At 33.7% G+C, this 18,614-nt stretch overlaps 3 protein-coding genes across 4 annotated transcripts; 1 reads left to right on the forward strand and 2 right to left on the reverse strand.

Annotated features, from left to right (window-relative positions):
• Positions 1–458: 458 nt before the first annotated feature.
• LOC125050917 (60S acidic ribosomal protein P0) lies at positions 459–3,112 on the reverse strand. Its single transcript, XM_047651000.1, has 7 exons — positions 2,978–3,112; positions 2,702–2,792; positions 2,385–2,621; positions 1,958–2,114; positions 1,461–1,585; positions 885–1,121; positions 459–711 (listed from the first exon to the last, which is right to left on the reverse strand). Exons 2-7 carry the CDS (start codon positions 2,753–2,755, stop codon positions 574–576), a joined length of 948 nt encoding a protein of 315 aa, XP_047506956.1. The 5' UTR covers positions 2,756–2,792; positions 2,978–3,112; the 3' UTR covers positions 459–573.
• An 863-nt stretch (positions 3,113–3,975) lies between these two features.
• On the forward strand, positions 3,976–15,895 carry LOC125050928 (PAX3- and PAX7-binding protein 1). Of its 2 annotated transcripts, XM_047651015.1 has the most exons (16): positions 3,976–4,369; positions 4,734–4,861; positions 4,968–5,219; positions 5,753–5,894; positions 6,122–6,223; positions 6,372–6,510; positions 6,716–6,905; positions 7,612–7,735; positions 8,141–8,329; positions 8,785–8,960; positions 10,007–10,071; positions 11,082–11,245; positions 12,131–12,308; positions 13,120–13,253; positions 13,954–14,128; positions 15,219–15,895. In XM_047651015.1, exons 1-16 carry the CDS (start codon positions 4,210–4,212, stop codon positions 15,271–15,273), a joined length of 2,373 nt encoding a protein of 790 aa, XP_047506971.1. In that variant the 5' UTR covers positions 3,976–4,209; the 3' UTR covers positions 15,274–15,895. The 2 variants fall into 2 exon arrangements, 1 of the variants encoding a protein (XP_047506971.1); XR_007117226.1 differs by lacking the exons at positions 13,954–14,128; positions 15,219–15,895 and having other exon boundaries at positions 11,082–11,223.
• On the reverse strand, positions 15,885–18,614 carry LOC125050929 (protein arginine N-methyltransferase 9-like). Its single transcript, XM_047651016.1, has 2 exons — positions 16,231–18,614; positions 15,885–16,198 (listed from the first exon to the last, which is right to left on the reverse strand). The coding sequence occupies exon 1, from the start codon at positions 18,458–18,460 to the stop codon at positions 16,262–16,264; it is 2,199 nt and encodes a 732-aa protein (XP_047506972.1). The 5' UTR covers positions 18,461–18,614; the 3' UTR covers positions 15,885–16,198; positions 16,231–16,261.

Below are 18,614 nucleotides of genomic sequence, written 5' to 3' on the forward strand. Positions count from 1 at the left end.
AAATCATGATAAATAAAATATTTAAGGTTTATTTTTAAATAAATTAAAAAAAATCGAATTATTATGCAGAATGTCACATCCCTAGACTATCTCATAAATATCCACCGTGACAAACATAACCACTCCCTCCCTCGCTCAAGTCTCGAAATTTAAATGGTATTTTTGGTCAACCTGGGATTGCTTGGGAGCCAAGCAATCCCAGGTAAATTTAAGATTGATGTATATACATTATACATCTATATACAGTATACTTGATATATAAAGGTATCTTATGTTTCCGTTTCGATTTCATTGTATTGTATTTTTTCTGAACGAGTTCGTAAGTAATATTATAATATTTCAAGTAGGTTATTAAGTTCAATAAGTTACTAAGTAATTCGAAAAAAACGGTATCAGTCCCTATAAATGATATGATTAAGTACTTTTGTAAATTCTGAGTGGTTAAATAAAAGACAAAATTCAGCTGAGTAGCTTTATTCACACGTTAGAGGCCGCCATATGGGCGTCCAACCCGGCGGCGCAAAAAACGGATGAGTAGCCACAGATGTTTTCAATGTCACGGAAAAACGGGGTTTAGTCAAAGAGACCGAAGCCCATGTCATCGTCACTCGCGGAATCTTCCTTCTCTTCCTTCGCCTCTTCCTTCTTGGCAGCTGGCGCGGCTGCGGCCGGAGCGGCGACCGCAACTGTTGCTATGAACTTGCTTGGGTCCTGTCAAAAATGTAAACAATTACACACCTTGCTTGCTTTTTGGACTGTAACTTGGCAGTAATAAGTTCCAAACTCATTTTGATAAAGATACAATGCCAAAATAACATTAATTTAATAAAAGGATATTTGTGAAGTGACAACACTAGCTTCTAGATTTTTAATATTCTCTTTACCTTGATGAACTCCTTGATGGTAGTAGCTTCCTTGAATTCAACATCAGTAACAGCAGCAATAGCAAGTAAGTTCTTGAATCCATTGGCGATGGAGTGAGGAGCGGAGGCCACAGTTGGGTAGCCAATGGACAGAGACACAGCAGCCACATTAGCAACTCCAGCCATGAATTTGGCACGGAGATCTTCTGGCTTGATGTCCAGAATAGATGGGGCAAAGATGGTGCCAGAGTCATAGACCTGAAACAAAAGCATACAATGTATTGTATGAGAAAAAAGTAGCTTATGTTAATTAAATATAAGAAAATTCAAATTTATTTAAATAATTTGTTTAAGGTCCGGGACTTGAAACAGATTTTAGGTGTGTCTTAAGAAATTTATAGGCAAGTTCATAGTAACATGTCAGTATGTGCTTTAATTGTCAGGTACCTACACTGACTAAGATATATAGTACACACAATTTTTTTCCCAAAGGCTAATTCTCAACCAGCACTGAGCATGCAGATTGTACTCAACGCTTTGGTCACTTGAAATACACAAAAAAAACATGAATTTACACCATTTTAAGTCTTTACATACCTGCTTTACAACAAGACCATATGAGAATGGAGAGATGTTCAACATGTTCAGAAGGGTAGCTTCAGAAGCTCCAACCTTGTCACCAGGCTTTAAAATGTGCACATCATTGATGATTTCAATAGTACCTGGAAGTAATTAATCACATAAATGCTAATTCCAGTAGAATCTTCAGAAATATAGTATTTATCTTTAATTTGTATCTTCAAATTGCCAGTGCAATTATAATTAATTCAACAATCACACTAGGATAGAGTTGAAGAACTTATGTAGTCTGAAAGCGAAGCCAGGGAAACAAAATAGTATACCCAGGTATTAAAACAGACAATACTAACTATATCTTACAAGGCTGATCACATAGGAGAATAGATAACAAAATTTTGTGCTTGCCAAAATGCCATTTAAAATGTATTTATAATTTTTTTTGGCACCTAAAATAACAAAATCAAATTTTATCACCTGCTGCACAATGCCTCTGACAAAAAATTATCAACACTTACCCTTAGAAATTTTTGTGGGGATGGAAAGGGCCTGGAAGAAAGCAGTCTTCTCAGGACCTAGACCAGTGTTGTGTGCGGGAATGATGACCTCCAATGGAGCAATGGCTCCAGGCCTGGCAGGGGCACGCACCTTGTTCTCAAGCAACTTATCACGAACCTAGAAATACAACAAGTGAAACTATGAAATCATTAGAAAAATATGCCTAATTTATTCGTCGGAAGATCCAGGATAAACTGTTTCTCCAAATTGCCAGTGCAATAAGTCATGTAGGACAATCACACTAGGATAGAGTTGAAGAGTTTCTTTAGTCTGAAAGCGAAGCCAGGGAAACAACATTGAATTCCCAGGTATTAGGACAGACAAATGACTGTATTTAAATCTGGTGGAAAATACCACCAAGTACGAAAATAGACTAATAATACTAACCTCAACAAGATCTCCACGGGTAAATACAAAACCGACATTTCCCTTAATGTGGGGCAAAAGCTGTTCCAATGCAGGGTTAGCCTCCAAATGGTCTTTGATAGCCTTACGCATCATGGTGTTTTTACCCATGAGCACAATGCTGTGTCCTCGCAGAGAGATACGAATCTGCTGCATTTGAGTGGAACCGACATTGTCTGCCCCAACAATAAAACATTTAGGATACTCATCCAAGAGTTGCTGTAAGAGTAATTGAAAATTAGAGACCAGTTATTTCAAAGAGTACTTACAATAACCTATAAAAGCCAAGGTAAACTCACGATAATCTTGGTAAAATAGTTGGATTTCCAAGAAGCCTTGTCCTCCCTACCCATCTTGCTTGTGTGTAGGGACTTCGAAGAAATTTAAGGACTGCAAGGAAATACATCGTATTTAAAATTTTAATTCGTCATCAGTCAGCATATTCTATTTATTCACGTAATTATCAAAATATATTTTTAAACAACCTAATGGAGTTGATTTAGTAACAGGAGAACAATAAAAAATGTAAAATTTCAGAAGATTAACCATAAAAATAAAGATTCTCTAAAACTTACCAAGACCAAACAATATACGCACAAACCTTGTGCGTGCAGGACGAATAAGAATTTACTATATATATTTTTTAACAATCGATGCCAGAGACAAGCTGACTGATGACATTTGACAGTGACGTCTGTGAAAGGTTGTCTTGGTCACGTTGACGTCTACGTTATTAGTTAAGGCCTAAGGGTATATTTAATTATTCATTTTACTTTGTTTTGGAATAAAGGTCACATTATCCATAATATAATTAGGCCATAAAACAGGGCTGTACGATTTAAATCGTAATCCTACGATTTTTTGTCATTATTATATGTGATTATTCCTCTTTTTATCGTACACAAAATGTACGATTTTCCGGCAAGACGTATTATGTTCGTGGAATTTCCCAACAACCTAACGTATCTTTTACTTGAATGAAGGCCCTTTACGCCTGATGATCCTTTTTTCATATAAAGTCTATATTTGTGTGCATTGTTACAAAACTTATTATTTTTCTCTTGTAAAGACTTGTATTGGAATAGTGAAAAACCTGTTTTTCTCATCAGTCTCGAGTTCTTAAGTGATTATATCCTCTTTTGATCTGCATATTGTCTTTAGTGTTTACTGTCATTATTTCATACGCTTAAGCAAGAATGGGTAGTGAAAATGAAGAAGAGCGACCTGCGCCAGGTACTCCAAAAAAGAAATAAGCCAAAACAGGAGAGCAACAGAGAGGAACAAACAAAGAGCAAAGAAGTATCGTCCAGATTGGGCAAAATAAGATTTATTTAAGTACTGGTAAAAACCAATTTAAAGCCAGGTGCACTGTTTGTGATGTCGAAATGGTTTCAGAATATGGAGTTTTAAAGTTACACTTTTCAAGGCATAGGCAGTCGTTTTAAATAATAGCTTTCCACTTCTATCATTTCATTTCAAAATTTCCATTGAATATGTACGATTTAAATGAATATTGTCATCTGTTTTCCTCTACTAGCTCTGTGGAATGTGGATATAATTTAAAAAATAATGATTAATGACAATTCAAGTTCGCATTGGTCATTGACGTAAATTTACCGAATTTACCGACTTTAAAGTTTAAATAATAGCAATTCCCTTGTTATTTAAAAAGGAATAAAATTTAAAATCTGAGGTGGCAAGAAGGATGTGTATTTCATTGCCGGTCCTTGTTAATTACAGTTAATAAAGCTATCAAAGAAAATTGTTCCAAAATCGACAGCTTGTAACCTCAGGCTTAAGTAGTAAAATGTCTTTATTTCGTAAGCCTAAAAAGATTCAGCGACGCGTGTTTTGTGCCGATGATCAGGATGATAGCGATCCTGAGCCTCCACCGCCACCGACAATTAGTCATAAGAAAGAAAATAAAACTGCGAAAGGCAAAACATTGTTAAGTTTCGCGGATGAAGGTTTGAAATTGAATATAGATTTATAGCCATAACCTCTATACCATTAATATGTTATTTGAATAATTGGGACTCCGTGTGTATTTGCCTGCCCCTTTTTTACTGTACAACACAAAATAACATTTTATGAAATTATACCTTTTTATTTGGTGTAAATTTACACTATTTCACTGGTACTTTTTACAGCAAACAAGAGAGGCTCTTTTATTTATTATGAAACATTCTAATTAGCAATCAGTAGTATTAGTAGAAGCAATTGTCAATTAATGATTGTGCACACATAACCACTAGACTAACATTACTGTTGTCATGATAAAGTGCTATCAGTCTAGCTCATCATGCTAGTGTTAAAATATGAATTTTTCAGAGGATGAAGGAGAGGTATTTAAGGTAAAGAAGTCATCACAAAGTAAGAGGTTAGCAAAGCGCAGGGAAAAAGAGAAGCGTACCCAACCTGATGATGAAATTCACAAAGTTGAAAATAATGGCATTGAGGTAATGAATTTAAATTTGAACATACAAAACTAACATATAAAAAATTTGTAAAGTAATAAAGTATCATTTAAAATTCCATGATATTATTGCATCTTTTTAAATGTAGGAAAATCAAGCAGAGGAGAAAGATATTATTAAGAAAAAGAAGAAAGTATCCCTTGAAGGGATGATTCTGTCAGGAAGAGAGGCACTAGCTGCAGATGGGGCTGGAGATATTTCAGACGAAAGTGGCAATGAAGATGAGGATAGTAGGGGTTTCCACCAGTTCCGCGCGGAAACAGTCCGAGCGGCGCTGGCTGGTGCGGGACATATTCCCGATGCCGCACTCATCCATGCGGCCCGCAAGACGCGACAGCAGGTATGAGAGGTGAGGGTCTAGGAGGTGGCCATCTTGGATTTGACAACAATTTTTGCCATTTCAGATATTACAGTGATGTGTACAGTTGAAAAAATATAAACAGGGTTACATGGGATCTAATTTACATATTAAATGTACCTATTCATTAACTAATCTACACTGCTAATTAGTTTAATGAGTATTCATTGTACAAAAGCCCTGCACAAAGCTATGTGTATTAAAGTGGGTATATCAGTACAGAAAAAAAAAATTTAACATTGAAAAAATTTTCTGTATAAATGACTTATTTGTTTGGGTTGACTGCAATTCTGACATGGCTTATGTAAAGTATTAAAATTTTATGCTACCTCCTTGCTACCTCGATTTTATAAATATCTCACAACTTAGTAATTGTTGACTAAATATAAAAAAAATATTGTATGTAGTGTGTGTACTTATAATCATAAAACTCATATTTTAATTACATTTTAATGCCATGTCGCATCAACCCAAACAATGTTTTCCAAATCATCAGCAAATGCTTCCAATCTTAGGCTCGTGAACTTGGTGATTACATCCCAATCAAATCTGATACTCCATCTGGCTCTCGATTGATTCATGAGGATGATGATGATGATGAAGAAGAAGGCAGAATTCAAGTCAGAGGGTTGGAGTTGCCTAGTGATAAACCAAAACGTAAGTTCAGAATAAATAATTTGTTTGACTAACATAGCTTTATTATATAAGATATGATATTAGCGGAGTGGCCCTGCGTTGAGTAAAATTTTAAGTCATATAAAATTAATAATATTTTACACCAAATAAAAATGTTATGATGGCTATTATGGTAAAACATTTATAACATCTCTGTAGTGGACAAATAGTAATAATAATTTCTTTAAACAAATTTAATTTTGCATCAGGTGGAACAGCAACATTATCGGATGAAGAGCTGAACAGTGAAGCTGAAGAATGGGAGGAACAACAGATGCAGAAAGCGGTGCCCTCTATTGTTGATATCACTGGTATGGTAATATAAAAAATTGCACAAACATGTATTTCTCATGTTTTAGATTTTAATTGATTTTATATTTGTAATTTAACAAATTATAAATGTACACAATACTGTTGTAGTTACTTATTAAATATACAATACCTTAATAAAATTGATAGGTGAAACTGAGTTGAATCCTTTCGCTGTGGCCCCCCTGCCCGCAAGACTTGAGGCTCCGCAGCACTTAAGGGCCCTCGGGACTCCAGCCGGGCCCCCGCCCACCACAGCACAGGAATTAGTACTAGCTCTACAAAAAAGGTTATTGCTTAAAAATTATATTTACTTAAATCATATTCATTGTGAATTTGCTAGTTATCAAATTGTTATTGTTAAAACCCAAAATTGCATTAATAAACTTGTAACACACAAGATTGGGGAAATTTTGAATATCTTAATATATCTTGTTAAATCAAATCGTTGATGACCCACTTATTAATACTAATTAAGACATTTGAATTCACAGGTTATCTGAGCTGCAAACAGATCGCCAAGAAACGATAAACAAAAGACAGACTTGCCAGGAAAGATTATTAACCTCTGCCCGGGTGAGGGAATCCCGCTCTGCCCGATGCCAGGACTTAGATGCTGCCTACAAACGGGCACAGGCTGTTCGAGGCTATCTCACTGACCTCATCGAGTGTCTGGATGAAAAGGTCTAACACCTGGATGTAGTGATTTAAGTTGATTTTAGCTAAAAGATTGGCAAAGTCTGGTTGTATTGGCTTATTATAGTATTATCGTTGGGATAGCTTGTTTGAAATTATTTCTGTACTGTGCTCTAACACTTTTTTCATAAAACATGATGTTTTCAAAGAGAGGTCTTATAGGCCTTCTTTATTTTAATATATATAAATTACGTGTCCAGTTGTTTGTCCGCTATGGACTCCTAAATTACTGAACCGATATCAATCAAATTTGTACACCGTGTGTAGTTTGATCCAACTTAAAAGATAGGATAGCTTACATCTCAATTTACACCCGCAATATTTTATTGCAAATATTTGTTTATTATTTGATACAATTCTAACAGATGGCGCTGTGTTAAAGTACCAACGTTTCACATAAGCTATCTACCTTTCACATAAGTTCTCCTACCGTTTCCCTTGAATAGTTTACTACTTTGTAATATAACAAAAACCTTAGCCACAGCAATGCTTGGCCGAGTCTGTTAGTTAAATATTAGTTAGTAGCTAATATGAATTTTTTTTTTATAAAACGTTAGGACTTCTTTATAGCCATTTACCGTAATGAAATAGATTTCATCCGATAAAGACATTTCATCTATATTCTTGTCTAGGTTATATATCTGTATAATAAAATTCACTTTGTAAGTTAAACTCGTGTTTTTTCATACAAAAGATGCCCCAACTTGAAGCTCTGGAAGCCCGCGCTCTGATGCTTCACAAGCGTCGCTGCGAATTCCTCATCGAGAGGCGTAGAGCTGACGTCAGAGATCAGGCGCAAGATGTTCTGGCTTTAGTCGGTAAGTATTTTATTTGGTATGGGGAAATTCTAATAGTTTGTTAATTTAATATTTTTATATGATTTTCATTTTATTTTGAAACACTAGCCAATGAATTAATCTGTGGTGTATAGTGTGGTCTAATAACAGAAGGGTAATTAAGTTTTCGACATTTTCTATAGATCGCATTCTATAGAACGCAACCCCTTTAGTTGACTTACCAATGAACACATCGATTCAGCTGCGTCTGTTTAGTAGGATCTTCATAATGTCTTCCACGATTTATAATCTCTGGCTAGCTGGTAACATATTAAAAATAGGGTATGCCTGGAAGTTATTGCCAGGAGTAACTTTTTTATTTGCGCCAATTATTTGTGGAAATTCGCAAAATTAATCTATATAATTAGCCCCATTTTTTAATTACAGCTCGACCAGGCTCCATAAAGCCTCCAGATTCTGAAGAAAAACGTCGTCGCTGTGCCGAGCGTGAAGGGCGTCGGCGCGCGCGCAGATTGAAGAGAGAAGCCGCTTCCACATCACATCTGCACCGGGACGGTGACTCCAGTGATGATGAACTGCCTCCCAAGGAGGTTTTACACGTTCAGCATGAGACCGGTATAAACTAATCTCTTAAAACTCCCCCTTCCATTTCAGTATATATATTAGATAAGATAAATCAGTATTATATAAGATAAAAATCTAAGAAATAACTTCTATTAAATCAATATTATTCGTTTATTGATGCCAATTATAATAATTTAATTTAATATGATGTTTAAATATAAATAATACTAGCACATAACATAATAAATTTAACTAAAATATAAGTTATTAAAAAGCCTATAAACAGAACGTAATCAATTAATATAATTAAGATTAAACATGATTAAGATCATTATGTATATGAACTGGCAGTAAATATACATTTCAAGTAATTTTTATATATACTTAATAAAAATATATTTATTTATTTTCCTTATTTCCTATTTTTACAGTAACCTAATACTAATACAATAGATTATATAATTATATAAGATTAAAAAAAAATTATGTAATAATTTCATTTTCAGATGCAATTCGTCAGTTGTCGTCGTCGTTATTCGCGGATGCGTTGCCGGCATGGCGTAGTATACGGGGTATTTGCGCCAAGATGGCGAGATGGAGACGGAAACACAGCACCCTGTATAGCGATGCCTATATCGCTGACTGTTTGCCGAGGCTCTTAGCGCCTTATGTGAGACATCAGGTGAGAACTAATTTATTATTAACTAGCTGTGGCCCGCGGTTTCAACCGCTTTACTTTTATCGTAGCTTGTTAACTTGTTATCAGGCCCGTATACTTGAATCGAGTATTGTCTTTTATTGACATAACTTTTACACATTTAAAGAAAACACTTTTTCACCGGATTAAAGTTATGTATTATTATAAATGTACAATTATTTAACATAATTTTAAATTTATCCGACGTTTCGCGTGCTTTAGGTGTTGAATGTCAAAAAGTGTCACAGCTGTAGAAAAAGTTGTATTATCTGTATTTATTTCCCCGGAGTTGTTATCGACTAAAAGATGGAGGGTTTTGGAAGAAATAACTCACGGTGTCCTCTATTTTCGCGGATTGTATTTGTTTGCGGATTTATTGTTATAATAATACATAACTTCAATCCGGTAAAAAAGGGTTTTCTTTAAATACTTAAATCTAGTTTCCAGACCTGTCATTCCTTTTTGTAAACCAGGCCTAAGTATTTGACGAATTTACACAAAAAAAAAAAATTAAATTCACAAGTTCTTCCTGATAGTAATAATAATAATTAAATATTGAATCCATCCAGTCCATCAAGAAAAGTGCGTACCAATTCTTAATAGGCCAGCAACGCCTCGCGAACCCTCTGGCATTAATTGTCCATGGGCACTATTAGATGAGCCTTCTGCCCGTTTGCCCTCTGTTCTACAAAAATAACCTAAAATAAAATTTAAAAAGGTGGCAGTGTACCTTTAACGCTGGCAGCATTTCCTCGCTGTATATACTTATTCGTTGAGCGAGGAAGATTTCTGATTAGTTCCAAACAAATTATTCAGCTTTATAACCCACTTGTACTGATCGCCCCTTTATTTTTTTGTAAATTAGTGATTTTTCGTGTTTAGTTAATGTATCAAAAATCTGATCGGTTAATTTTTTTGATTGTAAATAAAATACTATCAATCAATCAAATATAAAGATATATGTCACAAGTAAAGCTTCCAATAATTATAGAAATTGTACTTTTTTTTAATTGAAGATAATTTAATTTCAGCTCATAATGTGGAATCCGCTGGCGGATGAAGATAATGAAGATTACGAAAAAATGGACTGGTATAAGTAAGTAAAAAGTGTGGACTTTTGACTCTTCGACACAAATCTTAAATCAGTCTTTAATTTTAAGTTTATTTAAAAAAAATGTCTTTGACCTATTCATAAAATTATATTATATGTTTCCCAATACTTATAATACGATTCGTCATAATAATAAGGAACGAGAAAATGATTACATATCTAAATACAACACGAGGCGGCCCATTGTTGTGTAGTTACTATGGTTACATTTCTTTTACAAGAAACTTTCGTAATCATGTTTGAATTCCATAGAATTCTGACATTTCATAAGTGTTGCTACTAAAAAAGTTCTCCACCGAAAAAGGGACAAATTCGAACAAGGCAATAAAAAAATGCTACGTATTTTTTATGTTTTACCTACAAAAAGTTAAATCTAAATATTTACTTAAGCAAGTGACCTAATACAAAAATAACAAATATTTCAATATCACGAACAATATATCGATTATCGAATAAACTTTATTTTATTCTTTAGCTGACATCACTGCCTACTAATTCAAGGTTTAGTAAAACTTTAAAAAAAAATTATCTTTACTTGTGCGTTTTTTACTGTTTGTGATGAAAAGCAACTTAATTACCACTCGCCGTTAATCCACTATTAATGCTGAGCACCGCACTTAATAGAATGGGTACATTAACTTACAATAAAATGTATGTATAGACTCAGAAGTTCAGACTCGTATTGAAATTGAAAAATGTGCCCGGCCAAAAAGGTTTGCCATCACTGACATGTCAAAAAATGATAGCTTTGAATTTTACGGAATTAAAAATCAGAGTATAGAACTATCCGTCGAGATATTTCCGAATCAATTCGACTGCAAGTCTTTCTAATTCTTAAAAGACTGGCATCACACGCGAGATTTCTGGCATTGTGAGTGTTCATGGGCGGTATCACCCAATATTAGATCAACCTCGGGCAGTGTTTAAATATCTTTAGCCCACGAATACTTAATCAAATTTACTTTATAAATAGTAAAAATAATTATAAATTTCAGATGCCTCATGATGTACGGAGTACGATCTGAAAAGCTTTCAGACGATTCTGAGTCTTCAGAGGAGGATATGACTCCCCAATTGAGTGAGGGAACGGTGAGGGATGATGTGGATCTGATGCTGGTACCCACCATACTTGATAAGGTCGTACTGCCCAAGATTGCAGGTAGATGCGGTTTTTAAGGAATTTGAAGTTAAATCCCAAAGGGGCATGGGGCAGGCACACTTTGTCAAGATTAATTTTGTGTAGAATAAAATCACTTTATAATATGCGCGTTAACTAGGTGGTTAAAGTATTCACTTAACTATCTAACCTTAATCCATAGAGCGGCATCAACAAACAAATTTTGTTGGTAGTTTTTTAGTAATTTTGAAAACTACCCTCAGTTTGAATGTCATGCTATGCTAAGTTAGAACGTGCAAAGAATACTTAGGCCCATGTCAAAAGTTAATTCTAGTTTCAAAGGCTGTCAAACCATTTTTCTGTTTTAAGTTTGACACATTTGGCAGCGCTCAAGACGAGAGTGTTACTTGATACGAGTTATATATGGATCTTAGTGTTTTAGTTCAAATTTAAATATTTATTATATGTATTTATTTTATTTAATATTTAAATTGTTATTACACATAATTCGAGTAAATTCAGTAATTTCTTTAACCACCATGAATTTTCACTCTCAATTTTCTTATAGAATGTCAAAATTAAGTTTTTGACACACACGAGTCGTACTTAGGGAGCGTTCAAGTATTACGTAACGAATTTTTTCCTTTTGTAAAACGTTACGATGCGGGGCGGGGATTGAATTACTTGTTATTCTTAATATTATCTTCGACTTTACAGCACATAATGGTAACTTTTAGCTATAAAGACACAGAGGTCACTGGGTGATCACGAAACGTTTACTATTGGGTACAGAAAAACGTTACGGCGCGTTACACGGGGGGGTCAGTAATCTCCAAAAATTGCGTGACGTAATACTGAACGCTCCCTTAGTGCTATATCTCGTCTATTTAAAGAATTTGGTAAAATAAATGGGTGTTAATTTAACAGAGATTGTCGAGAACGCCTGGGACCCGATGTCTGTCCGTGCGTGTATTCGTCTACGCAATATTCTGGTGCGAGCTGCGACTCTTCCTGCCAGGTCTTCTCTAGAGAAGCTCTCCGCGGCCGTTAACTCGCGACTGGCTTCATCGTTGGCAGCTGATGTTTTTCTACCACCGGCACCTCAGTATGTTAACATTTTTAAACTATTTCAAATAAAGAGAATTGGATTATATTTGTGATGGTGTATTTAGGTTTTCAATTACTCCTGCTAAATTTCTTGGGAGACCTTAAGTAAATTATATTAAGTAGTTTTGATATTTTAGATAACTATATAGGTAGTAAATAATGTGGACAGGTATTTGATGTCGGTTCAATTTTTCTTTTTAACTTTCATTTGTTTTATTCATTAATTTGCACCAACAAATGTTGGAGGCTGGAGCACTTGCATTTTACATGCTCTTCAAAAATCAGTATAATTATAATAAATAACAAGAAGACGGTAAACGTCCAGTTTAGACGCTTAAAGTATAATCACTACTTAAGTAATCGTCTCGTTTAGGTACGAGATTACTTAGTCAAGACCATTGAAAAAAAGATTCAAATAAAACCAAACTTTTGGGACTTTGTAGTTGTTCTTTCAAGATTTATGGCATACGGTTAAAATACGTACGATGTGATTTTCTTTAGATTACAAAGATCCATTCAAACAAATGCTACATAAATAAATTAATGTGGGTCAGTCTATGAAACAGGTCAATGACGTCACAAATGTTCTGCGCTAAAATACGTAAATTTAAATATCTCAGTCATTGATGGATTATATAACTTTTTTAGCGAGTGATTAGAGTGTTTATAAAACAGTGAAACATTTGCATTTTACCTAAACAACACTATACTAAAAACTGGATCATCACACATTATTTGTACTTTACAAAAAATCTATGAATCTATAAAACGTAAAAATAAAACCATTTCACTGATTTTTTTTATTTTAGATTAGCGGATAACGCTGGCAGTCAGTTTTGGAAGCGATGCTTAGGCGCAGGAGTCCGATTACTGCGAGCCTCGCTGTGTCTTTGCGCACCGCCTGACATTCTTAGCGGAGATCATTTGGCTCTTTCACTTATTGGTATGTAGTTTTATTTTGTGGATAATGCTTAGAGAAATGTACAACTCCAAGTAGTAATCATATTAGAATATCAATATTAATTAATGGATCAGATTTATATAAAAGAAATAAAAGTATTTTATACGCACCTACCTCTCGCTTATCTGCTCCTGTGAATAGGCTATCTCGCTCTTACTATTTAATTACGAAAATACTTATATATTTCACAACAATCTTCCTACTCAAAGCAATCTTGTTTCTTATGCTTTTAATGAGGATACGTTTCTATTTAGTTTTATTTTGAATTTGCGTTTTTTATTTCTAAAATAACTCCTTGCTTATCTGAAACTTCTATGTTATAATATAATTTAACACACGTAGTGTTAAATTTATTACGTCATATATTCCTTTATCTTTCTATTCTATTTCTTGTATCTTTTGAGCATGCATGTTGTTTTAGAACTTATAAATAAAAACATGGGCCGAAGATTTATAAGAAACCGTGTAAAATGCTCTACTAACAAAGAACAAAGCGTTGCACGTCTATTTTAACTTAAGCAAGTATAAAAAAGATGAAATCAAAGTTCTACGAGGTGAGAGATTCTATATATTGTAATATCGTGTATCTTAACAAATCAAAAGTAAAATTTCGATCTGGAACAGACCATTATTGACCATAATGTGACAAAAAGTGATTATTCAGTATGAATGATGTCCACAGAGACGCTTTGCTGCGCGGCGGGAGCGGCACCCGGACCGCAGATGAGTGCGGCGGCTGCGGCTCTCGCGAATACGCTGCCTCGTACGGGACCCCTGAGGACTACGGCTCTCAACAGGCTGGCCAAGTTGGCGCACCTCGCCCTGACGAGGCTGCAGTCTGATAATCCGCTGCATTTGTGAGTATGATCGAAATCTCTTGGTCCGAAATTATATTAAAATAAAAAACCTTATCTCCTAAACAAGGGAGCGTTCAAGTATTACGTCACGCAATTTTTAGAGATTATTGACCCCATATAACGTGCCGTAATGTTTTTCGGTACCCAAAAGTAAAACGGTTCGTGACCACCCAGTGACTCTTTATACTTAAAAGTTACCATTATATGGTGTAAAGTACTGGAAAGTCGAAAATAATATTAACAATAACGCGTAATTCAATCCCCGCCCCGTATCGTATTGTTTTACAAAAGGACCCTCCCAAAATTCGTCACGTAATACTTGAACACTGCCTAAGTTACAATTAATTATTATATTATATTAATTTGTGAGACTTTTAGAGGCGAAAGAACCACCCGAAATCATTCTCCCGCTACCGTTTCGTCGTCTTGTCTTGCGGAGCCCTGTTATTTTTCGGAAATTATACCAAGACATTTCCCTTACTTGAATTCATAATAACTCAAGAATTCTACAATTACTAGCAAATGGCCTCATATATCCTTAATTTTTTTATATACATGAATAGCCCTCTGTGCCTGATTGCGAGTTAATGGTTTAAACATGCTTATTTCCTTACGATGGTTACTTTCAATATAGAGCAAATATTATTGCGCTCTTGTTAAATTAATCCTTAAATTAGTCGCACTCATGAGTCACTAGGTCAAGACATAAATGACCCGAATTCAAAATAAATCTAAATCTATATGTATGTATATTAATAAAATATTTCATTAATGTTATCAAAACAAGTGATCCCTAAGATATTCCGTGTGTGTGTTAGATGTGAATGATATAATTATAGAAATCAGTAGCAAATTAAATATTATAACTAATAATATATGAATGTTATTTATACCTGCATCTTAAAAAGGAATATAATTAGACACCAAATAACGAATGATTTTCTATTGATTAACACGTACAATTATAAACATTCTTAAAAGCTTTCAAGATGTATTTCACATTTAGATACAATTTTAAAAACCTAAATTTAACCATAGAGCAGACATAATAAATTGTAAATTCATTCAATATTTTTATGCTTTGTTACAGAAAAGCACTAGAACAAGCAAGAGCGGTATTGGCTGAAGCAAAAGCACTGGAATAAGAAACTATCAAGGCAAATTAATGTAATTATCACTTTAAACATGTTATAATTATTTGACTAACAATATAATACTTAAAAATAATTTAATTTCAGCAATTGGCCTGTGATGGCAGAATAAAGTATTTAAAACGTCGTGTTATAGCAAACATACATTTTATTCTAATCTATATTTCTATTTTATAGACATGAACCACACTTCACCCACTAATACAATAAATTCAAAAAGCCATTTGATGCTATAGCACCTATTTGGTATAAAAGTTATATGAGACATTATGGTTATATGTTATGTAAAGTATATGATTGTCGTGTTTAAAACATTTGTTTTACCTTATTACACTCAATATTTAGTTATACAGGTTACTTTGTTTACCTACAATTAGCCATAATGTAAATACAGTGCACGAAAAACGAAAAATACCATTATGCAGAAATATGCATGAAATATTGTTGCAAATAAACTATGGTTATTATTTTCCTGGTAGTAACTGTTCACACTAGATTTATATACATACCCATCATGAATAATAATGTACCATTAGTTGCTATAATTATTATAGGCAATTTATCATGTAATGAGAAATTATTATTGTGAAGAATAAAACATCTGGTGTTTCTTAAACATTTATTTTTCTAAGTTACACCTTATACAAATAACATGCTACAATAATAAATTTAAATTAAAAGAAATAAGTATACTATTTTTACTCTACATCACAAGTTTTATAATTTACATTATATATTATTATTTACTTTATATATATCACTACAGTAATTTAAAGATTGATTATTTTTATAGTGAGATCAGTAACTTGTCTAATATGTCAAAATTAGACCTGTCAGAAAAGATAACAACAATGCCATCAATTTTCAATACATATGTAAGTAATGAAAACAATATCATATCAGATGGATAATATGTAAATATGTAATATATGTAAAAATGAAAATATGTAAAATCGTTTTTTAAATTTAAATCCTCTTAAGTCTATGTGGCTTCCACATCCAGCATCAATTTAAATGATCCATCAGAATCTACACAGTGCAAAATATTAGCAATATCCCCCTGCCTCATAAAAATATGAGGATCTGCCAAAAATGCTGTGCCATCAATGAAGCAGTTTGGCCTTTTTGTAGAAATCTCTCCTAAACTCTCCATCAATTCTATGTTATACCAGCAAAGTATACAGTTTGCTTCTTCAGTTTTTTTTATGGCAACATTAATTACATCAGATGCCATATTCATGCATTCTCCTAAATCAGTTGGTGCTGAAAGAGGTATAAAGTCTAAAAGAGAATAATCAAGGCAAAAGTTCTGTGAAGCCTGATATTTATTCAAATGCTCAGAGATCTTGAAATCACTAATATTCATGTCATATAGTCGGTTATTAGTATCTAAAGAATCACACCGAGCAATCTGAGCAATAAGTGAAATTTTAGTTGGTAAGAAGAGCCCTCCGGGCAAAAGCCTTGTCTGCTTCAAATATAGAGCAACATTTTTATAGCGTAAATCAATATCTCCGCCAGCTTCTAGCATATTACAAAAGACTGCATGATATTTTTCAACACCAAAACTGTCTGGATTCCAGCCATCACCAATCAAATATGATATTTTTGACAGTTCAATATCATTAGCTTTAAAAACTTCATCCATAAAACTTTTATCAAATTCAGTTTTTGCACAGCAAACAATGGATTTAATCCCTCTTTTGAGCATCTGCATGCCAAAAAATGGGAATGGGCACAAATCTACTATGCTCATATCAGACATTTCTGTCATTTGTCCTAAATATACACAAGCTAGACCCAAACAGCTAGTAATTTTTTTTAAGTATTCCAAATCATTTAAAAATCTAATCACTTCTGGCGAAACCCTAGTAATCGTTATATTAGACTCAGGAAGCAGAGTCATTTTCTCAGACTGCAAAGAAAATTTACATACAATCCTCTCATCTTTTTTTACTTTTTGAGGTATTTTATCAAAGAATATTGCATTTTGCCAAGCTTTTGCTCTTGTGGGTGACTGTGGATCTGTAGACAATTTATATTTTTGTGTCACATTTAAGCTAAACCATCCAATAAAACTGTTTATCTCTCCATCTTGTGTGACAGTCATTTGCACAATGGTTGGCTCTGAATTATTTAACTTATCTTCTATGTTGTTAATATCATTAAAATCAATAGTTGTAACAGACTTTGGTTCTGTTATATATTTCAATGTTTTATAAGACTGAATATCTTCACAGTCATATGATTCATCATTAAGTAAAATATGTGTATTTAAGAAGGGAATATTCAAGATATCCTTAGTAGCTTTACAAAGTTGATATTTGTTAATTAGCTCATTGCATTGAACACCAATAACAAAAAACTCAGCAGAAGATGGTAAAACCTTTGCATTTTCAAGTAGCAGATTTTTCCATGCATGATGTAAAGTTGTTAAAATGTGTTCTCCAAAGAGCCCAGCATCAAATAACTCTGTGATAAGGACACTGCATTTGCCACCAATATCAGTATCATGTAACACTGTTGAATTTTTATTGAGAATTATCAACTGATCTAGAGCATAATCATTAAAAACTGTATTAGCTATATTAGCCATTACTTCAGAGCTGTCACATACTGCTATGGCTTTTGGATTACATTCATTTGCATATAAAGACAGCAGGCCAGTACCACAACCGATATCCAATATACTGTCCTCTGTTGGTCTAATAACATCATGTATCGCTGCCCTGTAAGTTTCATTACGTATAACATCATTTAACATTCGGAAGTGCCATCTTTCAACAAGCAAATTCTTTACAGAATTTAAATTCTTTTCTGCATTAACAAAACCCGCATCGACTTTTAAAGCTTTTTGAAACTGAAGCCATGCATCAGAATAGTAACCAAACTTGTAAAGATACTTTCCTAGTTCATTCAACAGGTACACATTTTCTGAAAATACACCTATAGCACGCTTAAAATTAGAAAATATATCTTGTATTTTGTCGGAGCTCACTAATACATCATTTAATTTGTTGATAACTATACGAAATTCATCTTCATAGAGGTCTCTCAGACCTGGAAAGTTTTCAAAAGCATTCAAATACATATCAAAAGCTTTAGCATAAGATTCATTTATAGTAAGTTGCCGAGCATATTCGATATATTGACGCACTTTTAAAGCATCAATATTGGCCATAGCAGTATTATTATATCTAATATAATTATTGTTTAAAAAACCGTTGAATTCACAACGTAGTTCCGACTTGATCTCTCGGGAGTGAAGCAACAGCTGTACTATAAACTATTAACAATACTCAATAGTCAACGGTTACTTGCTCATTGCTGATCGA

The sequence above is a fragment of the Pieris napi genome, chromosome 7 (genome assembly GCF_905475465.1).
Source record: "Pieris napi chromosome 7, ilPieNapi1.2, whole genome shotgun sequence".
NCBI classification, from domain to species: Eukaryota; Metazoa; Arthropoda; class Insecta; order Lepidoptera; family Pieridae; genus Pieris; species Pieris napi.